The sequence below is a fragment of the Peromyscus leucopus genome, chromosome 15 (genome assembly GCF_004664715.2).
Source record: "Peromyscus leucopus breed LL Stock chromosome 15, UCI_PerLeu_2.1, whole genome shotgun sequence".
NCBI lineage: Eukaryota > Metazoa > Chordata > Mammalia > Rodentia > Cricetidae > Peromyscus > Peromyscus leucopus.
In genome coordinates this window covers 27,075,090-27,086,274 of record NC_051076.1, presented here as the reverse complement: position 1 = coordinate 27,086,274, position 11,185 = coordinate 27,075,090, and the positions used below count along the sequence as shown (strand labels likewise).

The 11,185-nt window shown below is 41.3% G+C and overlaps 1 protein-coding gene across 1 annotated transcript in view; it reads right to left on the bottom strand.

Moving 5' to 3' along the window:
• Positions 1-3,046: 3,046 nt before the first annotated feature.
• LOC114690619 (intelectin-1a-like) overlaps positions 3,047-11,185 on the bottom strand; it is a 52,059-nt gene continuing 43,920 nt past the window's right edge. The window contains exons 8-12 of the mRNA XM_037211034.1: positions 9,968-10,251; positions 9,480-9,638; positions 9,047-9,167; positions 8,153-8,256; positions 3,047-3,199 (exon numbers count right to left, since the gene is read on the bottom strand). Coding sequence (XP_037066929.1) covers positions 3,047-3,199; positions 8,153-8,256; positions 9,047-9,167; positions 9,480-9,638; positions 9,968-10,251 — 821 coding nt within the window. The remainder of the gene's footprint in view (positions 3,200-8,152; positions 8,257-9,046; positions 9,168-9,479; positions 9,639-9,967; positions 10,252-11,185) is intronic.

Sequence of the window (11,185 nt, the reverse complement as noted above, 5' to 3'; positions counted from 1 at the left end):
CTAATATTTTTTTTTCAAATTTATCCTCTGAGAGTGTAAGAGGGCACTGGATTCCCTGGAACTAGAGTTATAGATGGCTGTGAGCTGCCATGTGTATGTTGGGAATTGAACCCAGGTCCTCTGCAAGAGCAGCCTGTGCTCTTAACTGCTGAGCCATCTCTCCATCCCCAAGAAAATATATTTTAATGTGATTTTTTTGAGACATGTATGCCATGCTGGCCTCATACTTCTGAACCTTCTGCCTCCACCTGCCAGGAGGTATGTACCACTATGTCCAGGTTATGTGTACTAGGGTTAGGCCCTAGGACTTTCTATATACTAATGGAGTTACATCCATGGACCTCAATTTAACTGTACTCATTAAAGGGAAATTTAGGGCATTTTTGCTACAGAATGGCCTTGTTGTTGTAGTGTAACTCCAAGGCAGATGTAGAGAAAATTAGCTCATGTTTCTAGACTCACAGGGGGCAGTGGGTGAGAGCGTACAGCAGTCAGGCATGGCAGGGACAGACGTAATGTAGACACATTACCATTATTACAATTTTTTAATAAATTAAAAATGTGAATTTATAAAAATAATTCTATGGTTTGCACTCGAAACAAATTAATTAAATGAACCTATTCTCTAGTTTGTCTTGTTCTAGAATCAAAGAGTTAAAGACATCCTTTTTCTAGATCATATTTTATTCTTTCTTTTTTCTCTCTATGATTCTTTTGTTAGATTGAAATCTTCCTCTTTCTTCCTCTTCCTCTTCCTCTTCTTCTTCTTCTTCTTCCTCCTCCTCCTCCTCCTCCTCCTCCTCCTCTTCTTCTTCTTCTTCTTCTTCTTCTTCTTCTTCTTCTTCTTTCTTCTTCTTCTTCTTCATGGGAACTTACAATGAAACCCAGGGCCTCATTGTAAGGCAAGCACTCTCCCACTGAATGTATCCCAGAACTTTTTGTTAACTTATTTTTAATAAAAAATCATTTATTGTAATGAACTCACAAGTAGAACCATCACTTAACCAGGTGAACCTAGCCTTTCAATTGCTTGCCCAGACCCTAACTCTGTAATTCTCAGTGAACTTCAGGATGGTTAGGTGGCCTTTCTGGAGCTTTGCTTAGGGTTTTAAACTTTCAATGTCAATTACATTTTAGGGACTTATCCAACACACACACACACACACACACACACACACACACACACACACACACAAACAAACAAACACACACCCTAAAAACTTGAAAGCAAAAAAAAACAAAAACAATTGACTTTATATCCCTTTTCACAAGTCATGCATTATTTACTGCATTCCATTCTTCTGCATCACCTGATATCTTGGTGGTTCTATTGTTGTAACCAAAGACCATGATGTGGGGAGGAAAGGGTTTATTTGGTTTACATTTCCACATCACTGTTCATATTGAAGGAAGTCAGGACAGGAGCTCAAACAAGGCAGGATCCTGGAGGCAGAAGCTGATGTAGAAGCCATGAAGAGGTGCTGCTTATTGGCTTGTTTCCCATGGCTTGCTCAGGGAACCCAGGACCACCATCACAGAGATGGCACTACCCACAATGAGCTCCCCCATTGGTCACTAATTGAGAAAATGCCTTACGTCTAAGCTGGATCTCAAGGAGGAATTTCCTCAACTGAGGCTTCTTCCTCTTATGATTCTAGCTTGTGTCAATTTGACACACAAAACCAGCCAGTACACCTGAGATGACCCCTTTTTCATCATTTTTAATATTTTTTTATAAATGTAATATACCCATCTTTTTTTAAAAAAATTAAATGTAATATATTCATACTAATATCTACTTCCATGTAGTGGGAAAATTTCCTGTGTCCTACCTGGCCCGGGTTGGAACAAATCTCTCTCACCTGCAGACCCACATCCACTTATAAAATAATCACTTAGAGGTTTAATTTAATATTAATCACAAACTGTATGGAATATAGCAGGCTTCTTGCTAGCTAGTTCTTTCATCTTAAATTAACCCTTTCCTATTAATCTATGTATTGCCACATGGCCATGGCATTACTGATCTGCTTGCATGTTGCTCCTTGGTGGTGGCTCAGCATCTCCTCCACCTCTGTCCTTCTACTTCCTCTCTTCCTCTTAGATTTCCTTCTTGGCTATAACCTGACTCGCCATAGGACAGAGCAGCTTCTTTATTAATCAGTCATAGCAACACATATTCACAGTGTACAGAAAGACAGCCCACAGTACTTACACATATACTTACATGTTTTATACCCTAGGATTCACATATGGGGGAGATTGGATCACCATATTTAACAGTATACATTCTAAGCCAATCTATTTTCTTGAAAATTTTGTGACTTCACTTTTTTTTCTAATAAAAGAAATCTGGTACACATAAAAAGTTAAATATTACTCATCTTCAAAGAAAACTTTTTATTATACCTCTTTATTCATGTTGTACCCTCAAGTGTGCATGCGTTTATGTATTTGTGTGCTGGTACCATGACACATGGGAAGAGGTTAGAGAACACCTCTCAGAACTAGACTCTCTGTCAACCACGTGGATTATGGGAATCGAACTCAGGCCCTCAGGGTTGTTGGTAAGGACCATTACCCTGGAATAAATTCTCTGGCCCCTTAAGTAAATTGTTAAAATACTATGTTTTATTTTTGTCTACCCAGGGCATTTGTTACATTGGGAGTTTATGGACAGCACAGAATGCACTAGACCCATCTTAAAAAACCAAACTAGCAAGGAACCCAAGTAAAATAAGGAAGTAGAGGAGTGGTGTGCCTCTTGTCTGCCCTGTATCTCTTGGGATGTTTGAGGGGCTACCTGAAAGAGTATTGCTGTATCAGGATTCAAGCCTTGATGTCCTAAGAGAATCAAACAGGGCAACAGAAACTCTTTTGAAATCTCCCACCCCTGTACCAAAATGATTCATTAAGACACCAAGCCTTCAATGAGCACAATTAATTTTTTCCTGTGTCACTAGCATTCTAGTTATTAGGTAAGTTTTCTCCATGAATGTGAGTCCACAGACTGGAGGAGAAGTATGGGTCCTACACCATAAAGTTCTTAACGGTAGAACAGGAGCACAGCTGCATCAGTTATTTCCTTGCTATTGCTGGCCCCCTTGTGAGTTCCATATCCTTCCCAATCAAATGAAGAGAAGTCTCCACACTGCCGAGGGTTACCTTCTGGGAAGAATCCTCCTCCACCAATGCAGTGCTGGAAAAGAAGGAGGAGGAAGAAGCAATGAGAGGTCAGCTGCTGATATGGTTTGAATATGAAGTGTCCTCCCCAAAGGTGTTATGTACTGAAAACCTGGTCCCCAGTGTAAGTAACATCCAGAGGCAGGACTGTGGCGGAAGCTTGACTATAAGGACCCTGCCTTCATCAGTTGGCTAATCATGGATGGGTTCACAATTGGAGAACTGACTATTGGAGCTGTGTAAATTGGGGTCTGGTTAGAGGAAATAGATCACTCAAAGTGTGAGTGGCATGTTTTGAAGGGTATCTTGTCCTGGCCTTTTCTAGTCTTTCTTGGCTCCTTACTGCTATGCAGTGAGGCTTATTGCTCTGATACATCTTTCCTGCATGATGTTTATCATGCTACACTATGGATTTAAAAGCAACAGAGCCAAGTGACCATGCGTTAAAATATCAAATACAATGAAACTACAAAGCCCTTTGTCTTAGTCTGTGTTACTATTGCTATTTTGAAACTTCATGACTGTTGTAACCAGATTCTGCCTAAGACCACCAAAAGACCAAATCCAATGCAAAAGCAAAGAGTCTTTGTATTATTACAAGTTAACTCAGGACTCTCAGCCTGTCTGATGGCAGCAGCAGAGCAGGAGAGACCCCGAGTAGCAATGGGGCATTTTTTCCAAGACAGGGTTTCTCTGTGTAGCTTTGTTAAGTGTCCTGAATCTCAATTTGTAGACCAGGCTAGCCTCGAACTCACAGAGATCCACCTGGCTCTGCCTCCCTGGTGCTGGGTTTAAAGTTGTGTACCACCCACCACCCAGCAGGGCTGGGTTTTTAAGGCAAGGGGGCTTGGGATCTACAGACTACATAGGAACTGACTCAGGATTGATTTATGTGAGTGGCAATCATGTTAGAAACTTTTAATTGGCTACGGGTTACAGTTATCCATTTTTGGGTAGGCCTGGACAAGTCCCAGGCTTTGTCTTTGAGCTGCCATGGAGGCTGGCTGGCCTAACACTGACTGACTGTTGGGGACTGACTCAGTGGCTCAGGCTCTGTCCTTGACTTAGGCACATATCTCTAAGTTGATGAGGGGTCCCGAACTGTAAACAATTGGCTGAAACTTGAGTGGTCAGGGTACATGCAGAAAGGGAGCTACTGCAAGGGCTTTTTTTTTCATGGCCCTCCCAGAAACTTCTTGCTCAAGTCTCAGGAACCTGAAATTGAGGCCTGATGTCTGAGAGAAGACTGAGCAGCCTCTTATGGTATCTGCTTGGTCCTGTCAATGACCAAAGCAACTTGGGGAGAAAAGGGTTTTACTTGGCTTATACTTTCACATTACTGTTCATCATTGAAGGAAGTCAGGACAGGAATTCAACAGGGCAGGAAACTAGAGGCAGGAACTGATGCTGAGGTCATGAAGAATGGAGCTTTCTCGCTTGCTCCTCATGGCTTGTTCAGACTGTTTTCTTACAGAACTAAGGAGCCACAGCCTGGGGTGGCACCACTCACAATGGGCTGGGCCCTTCTTCATTAATCAGTAATTAAGAAAATGCTCAACAGGCTTGCCTGCAGCCTGATCTTACACAGGCATTTTCTCAATTGAGGTTTCCTCATCTCAGATGACCATAGCTTGTGTCAGGTTGTCATAAAACTAGACAGCACATCCTTGTTTCCATATATTGTTTCTCTCAGGTATTTATCACAGAGGCAAAAAACTGACTAATATAGCTGATGAATCCAGTGACACCTCAATAGCCAAGTTCAGTGGTCTCTTCATCCCTCATCAGACTCTCTTTGGCAGTATCACTCTATTTGATCCATAAAACCCCCTCCATTGGCTTTAGGGGCATCACTGTCTCTTCCTACCTTTCCTTCAAGTGCTCTGAGCCTTTGTTCTCAGGTTCCCTGTCTAGACTTTTCCTTCATGAATTCCTTAAGTTCTACTTCCCAGAGGGGACACACTTACAATTCTCTTATATGTTGTATTACATCTTTAGCTTTAGTTATGAACAATTCACTGATGGCTTAAAAATCCCTATCTCTAATCCAGATATTTCTTAAGTTCAAGACTTAATGATCAGGCTGCCATTTAAAATCACTACACAGGGTCTTTACACTCCACATGACAACAAACAAATAATCAAACAAAATAAAACAAAACAACAACACAGTTACTTACAGCCACATATAACTTAAAAATGGGGATTTACTTGGGGAAGTTCATTGATAAGTTTGCCATTGTGAAAATCATAGGCTATCCTTACACAAGCTAGAATGTCTATGATGTTAGTAAGCAATACAAATCCCATGAGACTGTCATCATATTCAAAGTCCATTACTGATCAAAGCATGTACATTGGGGCTAGAGAGGTAGCTCTGTGGTTAAGAGTACTTGCTGCTCTTGCAGAGGACCAGGCTTGGGTTCCAGAACCTATATGGGGCTCACAACCATTGTAACTCTAGTTCCAGGGCATAGAATGTCCTCTTCTGGCTCAAAGGCACCAGGAACTCAAGCAATATACAAACATTTGTGCAAGCAAAATACTCATATATATATATATGAAATTGAATAAATACATCTGAAGCAAGACAAAATAAAATCCCACCCAAACAAGCTAGTAACATGGGGGCTGGAGATATGGCCCCAATGTTGAGACATCCTACTACTCTATCAAGAGAATCAAAGTCCCAGCATCCATATCAGATCCCAGCACCCAGTCAAAAGACTTTAATGTCAATTCCCAGGGATCCAATGTCTCCTTTTTACCTCTGTGATCACTTGAATATACATGTGCACACATATAAACAAAATAAAAAATGTTTTAAAAATCCAGCATCATATAAGTATATATCTCTCCTTGATCCCAATCATATTTAGCATCTAGAAATCTTGGCTTACTACTTGATATTCACCTATTCAATGAAAACCATGAAATTTTTCAAAATGTTTGTTGTAGAATATTCCTTTATACTCTGTAAACATGTGTCACTGTGATTGGTTTAATAAAAAGCTGAATGGCCAATAGTTAGGCAGAAGTTATAGGTAGGACTTGTGGACAGAGAGAGATCAGGGAAGAGGAAAGGCCGAGTTAGCTGGATGGTGGTGGCACACGCCTTTAACCCCAGCACTCGGAAGGCAGAGCCAGGCAGATCTCTATGAGTTCGAGGCATGCCTGGTCTACAAAGTGAGTTTCAGGAAAGGCACAAAGCTACACAGAGAAACCCTGTCTCGAAAAACCAAAAAAAAAAAAAAAAAAAAAAAAAAAAAAAAAGGAAAGAAAAATAAAGGCAAAGTTACCAGCCAAAGGCTGAAAAAGTATGATGGGTTAGATGGAGATGAGGTAACAAGTATGTGGAAAAACATACATTAAAAAAATATGAGTTAGTTTAATTTACAAGAGCTAGTTAGAAACAAGGCTAAGCTAAGTCTGGGCTTTCTTAATTAATAACTCTCTGTGTCATTATTTGAGAGCTGGCCGGTGTGACTAAAAAAGACTCATTACAAATGTCTTCTCTTCCCATTCTATGTATTCAAGTATTAATATATTTAAAATCTTTGGAATTCATTAGTCTCCCCCTGCCCCAAATTTTTATCACACTACATCAGGCTCTCATTTGTGCCATAGAAGACATTTCAATATTTATTTCCTTATGATTAGTCTTTTCTCCAATAGAATATGTTACTTCTAGACTATCAGTGTCCTCTTTGGGAAAAAAAGAATGCTTACATTAATCTTATTGCCTGTTCAAACATTGCAGGGATCTCATCACTTATATAGTCCAAAAATCATTGATGTGATGTAAAAGTTGTTTCCTGATTTAGTCCATGTTAAAATTTTCAAAAGGAGCACTTTCTGTATCCCTCACCCATGTTGCATACCAAAATTGAAAACAGCTTTCTACTCCCTCAACACCACATGCTCTTCCCATTTCATCTTTTATAACATAGTCCTCCTTGACAGCAAAGCTGCCTCATCTTGACCAGGTGGAAGACAAGTTAATGACTGAGGAATAAATGGACACTGAGATCTTCATGATCACCTGCCAGGAAGTGATTACCCTTTTTTCAGACTGTTACTTTAGGGAGGTCTGGATCCCGAGAGAACATGTTAATTTTATTCAAGACCAGTTCTTACTCTGTAGCTCTGGTTGACCTGGAACTCACTATGTACACCAGGGTGGCCTGAAACTCACAGAGATCTGCCTGTCTTTACCATCCAAGTGCTGGGATTAAAGATGTGCATCAACATGCTTGGCTAGAACATTTTAACTTGTTATAGCTTTCACTGTGGCAATAAAAGGGCTTCATCCTCAGCCTGCTTTTGGCAACAAATTATTAAGAAACAAAACAAGCCCGTATGAGTCTAATGATCTCAGGCTCAGGAAGACATCAGGTTGCTGCAGTGGAGGTGAGTGAACCTGCCTTGTCAGTTAGTTGATATGCCAATATCCAACAAGAGAAATTCTTTGTGATAGAGAGGTGAATGGCCTGGGTGAGGTCTACCAGATGTCCAGGATTCTCCTATTAACCCATTGACACAATGAAAATCTGTACAAGCCATGAAAAGGCATGGAAAGGATATGTTTCACTTTAAAAGCTAAATCCCAGGTAGGGAGTGTCAATATCTGGTGACTCTCTAACAATCTCAGCCCCCAAAGGCTTGCACAGGACTTCCTGAATACAAGTGTCACCCTCATTCCAGGTAACTGAGTGTTTAATTCTTAAATTTAAGCAAACAGCAACAGTATATCAGAAGTTTGTAATGTTGACTATGGTTTTCAAAGAGACAGGATTTCTGTATCTAGATGGAAGTTCTGATCCCTGAGACCAAGAAAGGTACAGGGAAAGGTCACACTCTCATCCATGTACACACACTAACAAGGAATTCTCCCATACTCAATATATACAGATACACACTGGCAACCTCAGTCTTATTCATGGGCCCTCTGGTCACTACACAGACTCACATGCTCAGTGTTACATCCAGTGACCCTCATTCCAGCACACAAGGCGTTGGCTGCTCTCTCATTATTAAACACTCTGAATTGGATGTATCCTGCAGTGAATTCATCTGAAAACAAGAGACAGAAAACAGCATTCAAGGAAAATGCTAGAAATAGTTGTCAGCCCAGCGTTTGGTTCAGGATATACAGTCTAAAATAACAGACACATTGGGGAAGCCACAGCTATTCCTATCCACAGACCCCAAGAGTCAGTCCTTGGAAAAAGGTCCTCATCTGCCAGAGTTCGAATGGAGAAATTTATTATATAGGAAAGTCTCTACTGAATATCTCCAAGGCTTGTCACAGCAGCAATCAAGTGCATTCATTTTGGTCCTGTTCATATTTATCTTGCTAATTTTTCTTTTAAAGCCTTCCAACTCGAGCATAAATAAGAACTTTGAATTATACAGCATAGGCTCAGCATTCATAAAGATTATGTGCCACTTCGATTTATATTAAGTAATGTAATAGTCATCCCTCACAAGCAAAATAAAACTCCAGTTTTTTTTCTGTTTTTCAGTCCTTTGCACATGGACCTTGTTTGTTCCTAAGAAGCTTCTGACTGATAATGGAGTTGCAAAGAGTAGATTCCCAAACCATGAATCCCCAGTGCAAATGTTGACTCTCTTGTTTATGCTCTGTGATCTCAGGCAAGTTCCTGGACTTTCAGTGCTTCAGTTTTCTAAGCTGTAAAATGGGTTAGTAATAGTTTAGAGCCCAAAGGCAAGCAATTGAATAAAGTGAAACAAAACACATTTATAGAAGAGAAGCAGGCTGTAATGGATGGCAAATGACAGTTATCATAACTGAATTTATCATGTGTCCTGCACAGTGTTCATAGAAGCATCAGAGACTCACTCTGGCCAAAGGGGGAGTAATAAGAGGCTGTCTTCTGAGCATCACCAAAGTCATAGACCACAGGTATTGCTGGGCCATTGTCAGTCCAACACTTCCCAGCTCCATATTTCACGGGGAACTTCTACAAGGAACAAAAGAAGTCCCTGGGTAAGGATGGCAGCATTGGCACTTACAGGAGCACTGTCCTGCGAGGAGAAGCACAGCAAGTGTCTAGTGACTGGGATTGTTATTAGCCTCACCTTGCCTCCCCCCAACTCCATTCCACCCCGCCCTGCTCTGCCGCTCCTCTCTTCCACATACTGGTATCCCTTGCCTTCCTTGGCTTTTTACACTTTAGAATAAGGGAAATATGCAATACAACCTGCCCAGCCTTAAGCACCTGCCTCTCTCTCTCCACCCTGGAAAAGCAGCCTCAGCCAGCAGTCTCCAGTACCTTGTACAGGCCAAACAGATTATGGCCCAGGTGATTCAGGAAGCCACTGAATGTGCGGTACCTCAGCAGGGAGCTCTTCTTCCACTTTTTCAGAGGGCTATTGTTGGGCACATGCCAGATACCCAGGTTCTCAGCCTGGATGTCAAAGTAGCCAGGGTTCTGAAAAGCAACCAACACTGAGCCTAATCAGACCAGATTTCAGTAAGTGAAAGACCCATATGCACAATCCTCAGCACAGTTGGTATCTCAGGGCTTCACATGGACACCATCCATGCTCTGATACCCCCATTTCTAAGGATACCTATCCTACCACCATCACCACCACCATCTAACTGAAAAGCCTACTTTGGAGTATGTTGAGATTCAAGATAAGTATTTTTCAGTTGTTCAGCTCTGTGTTGAAGGAGAACCTTCTAACCCTCTCCCTGGGATGCTTGAGCTATACTCACATCCTCACCCTTTCCCAAGTGGCCACAGAGTGTACCAACCTTGTAGTCATCGCTTGTGGCCCCTTCTGCAGACCCAAAGGTGTTGTAGTTGGCCCAGTTGCCATCTCCCTCTGGGTAGTCGATTCTGCTGCCTTGCTGACTGGACCAGCGATCGCCCACTGTGCACTTCCCACCCATGTTGTTCTCATGCACACTGGCCACCAGGGTCCAGCCACCACCTGCAGTGGTCATGTCACAGAAGGTCTGGTAGATGACACCATTCTCCGTGCGGAGGAAATAGAGGCCATCTGTAGAGAGAACCAGTCCACAGTCCTGTGTGCAGCCTCATTGTCCTTCTCTGCTCCAGAGGTAGAATGACTCTAGGAACTACAACTATGCCTAATGCCTCATATCCTGAGTGTCCTATCACAGCTGTCCCTGGGAATCTGCCTGAGTGTAGAAAGTCATCCTTCTGTGATTGAGGCAGAACACAGTATTATCCAAACTGACAGTGATTTACTTCTAAAGTTAAACATAGTATTATCAAAGGACTTAGGAACTCTACTTTGTATGTATTCAAAGAACTGAGAATGGGGCTTCAGTTATCTACATTCTTGTTCACTCCAACTGTGGTCACAAAACCTGGATGGCAGAAGCAATGCAAATATTTCTCTACAGAAAAAGGAATAAGCAATAATCTGTGCTGTCTGTTATGCAGAATATATATTGTGTACATTTTTTTATATCCAATAGGTGAAAAAGAATGAAGTGAACTGCAGAAATGGCTCTGTGGGGGAGACCAAGCACTGCTCTAGCAGAGGACTTGAGTTAGGTTCCCAGCACTCACACTTGTGAGTGTACAAGTGCCTGTCACTCCAGCTCCAGAGGACTAGATGGTGTCTTCTGGACTCTGTGTGTACATACATATATGTGTACACATTCTCACACACAGCCATGCATATGTACATAGTAATGATAATAAATCTTTTTAAAATAAATTAACTGTTCTACATCACATATGAGCCTTGAAGCATGCTAATGAAGTAAGGCAGATTACTCATATGAGGTAACAAGAATTAACAGATTCATAGAAGTAGGAAACAGAACAGCAGCTCACAGGGAATACAGGAAATTATTACTTTGTGGTACAGAATTTCTTTTTAAGAAATGAAAACTTTCTGGAGATGGGTAGTATTGGTCCATACCATTGTGAAAGTTGTTCTTGACTGTGTAAACCCTTCAAATTGGTAAGTGGCAATTTTTATCCACTATGTACAT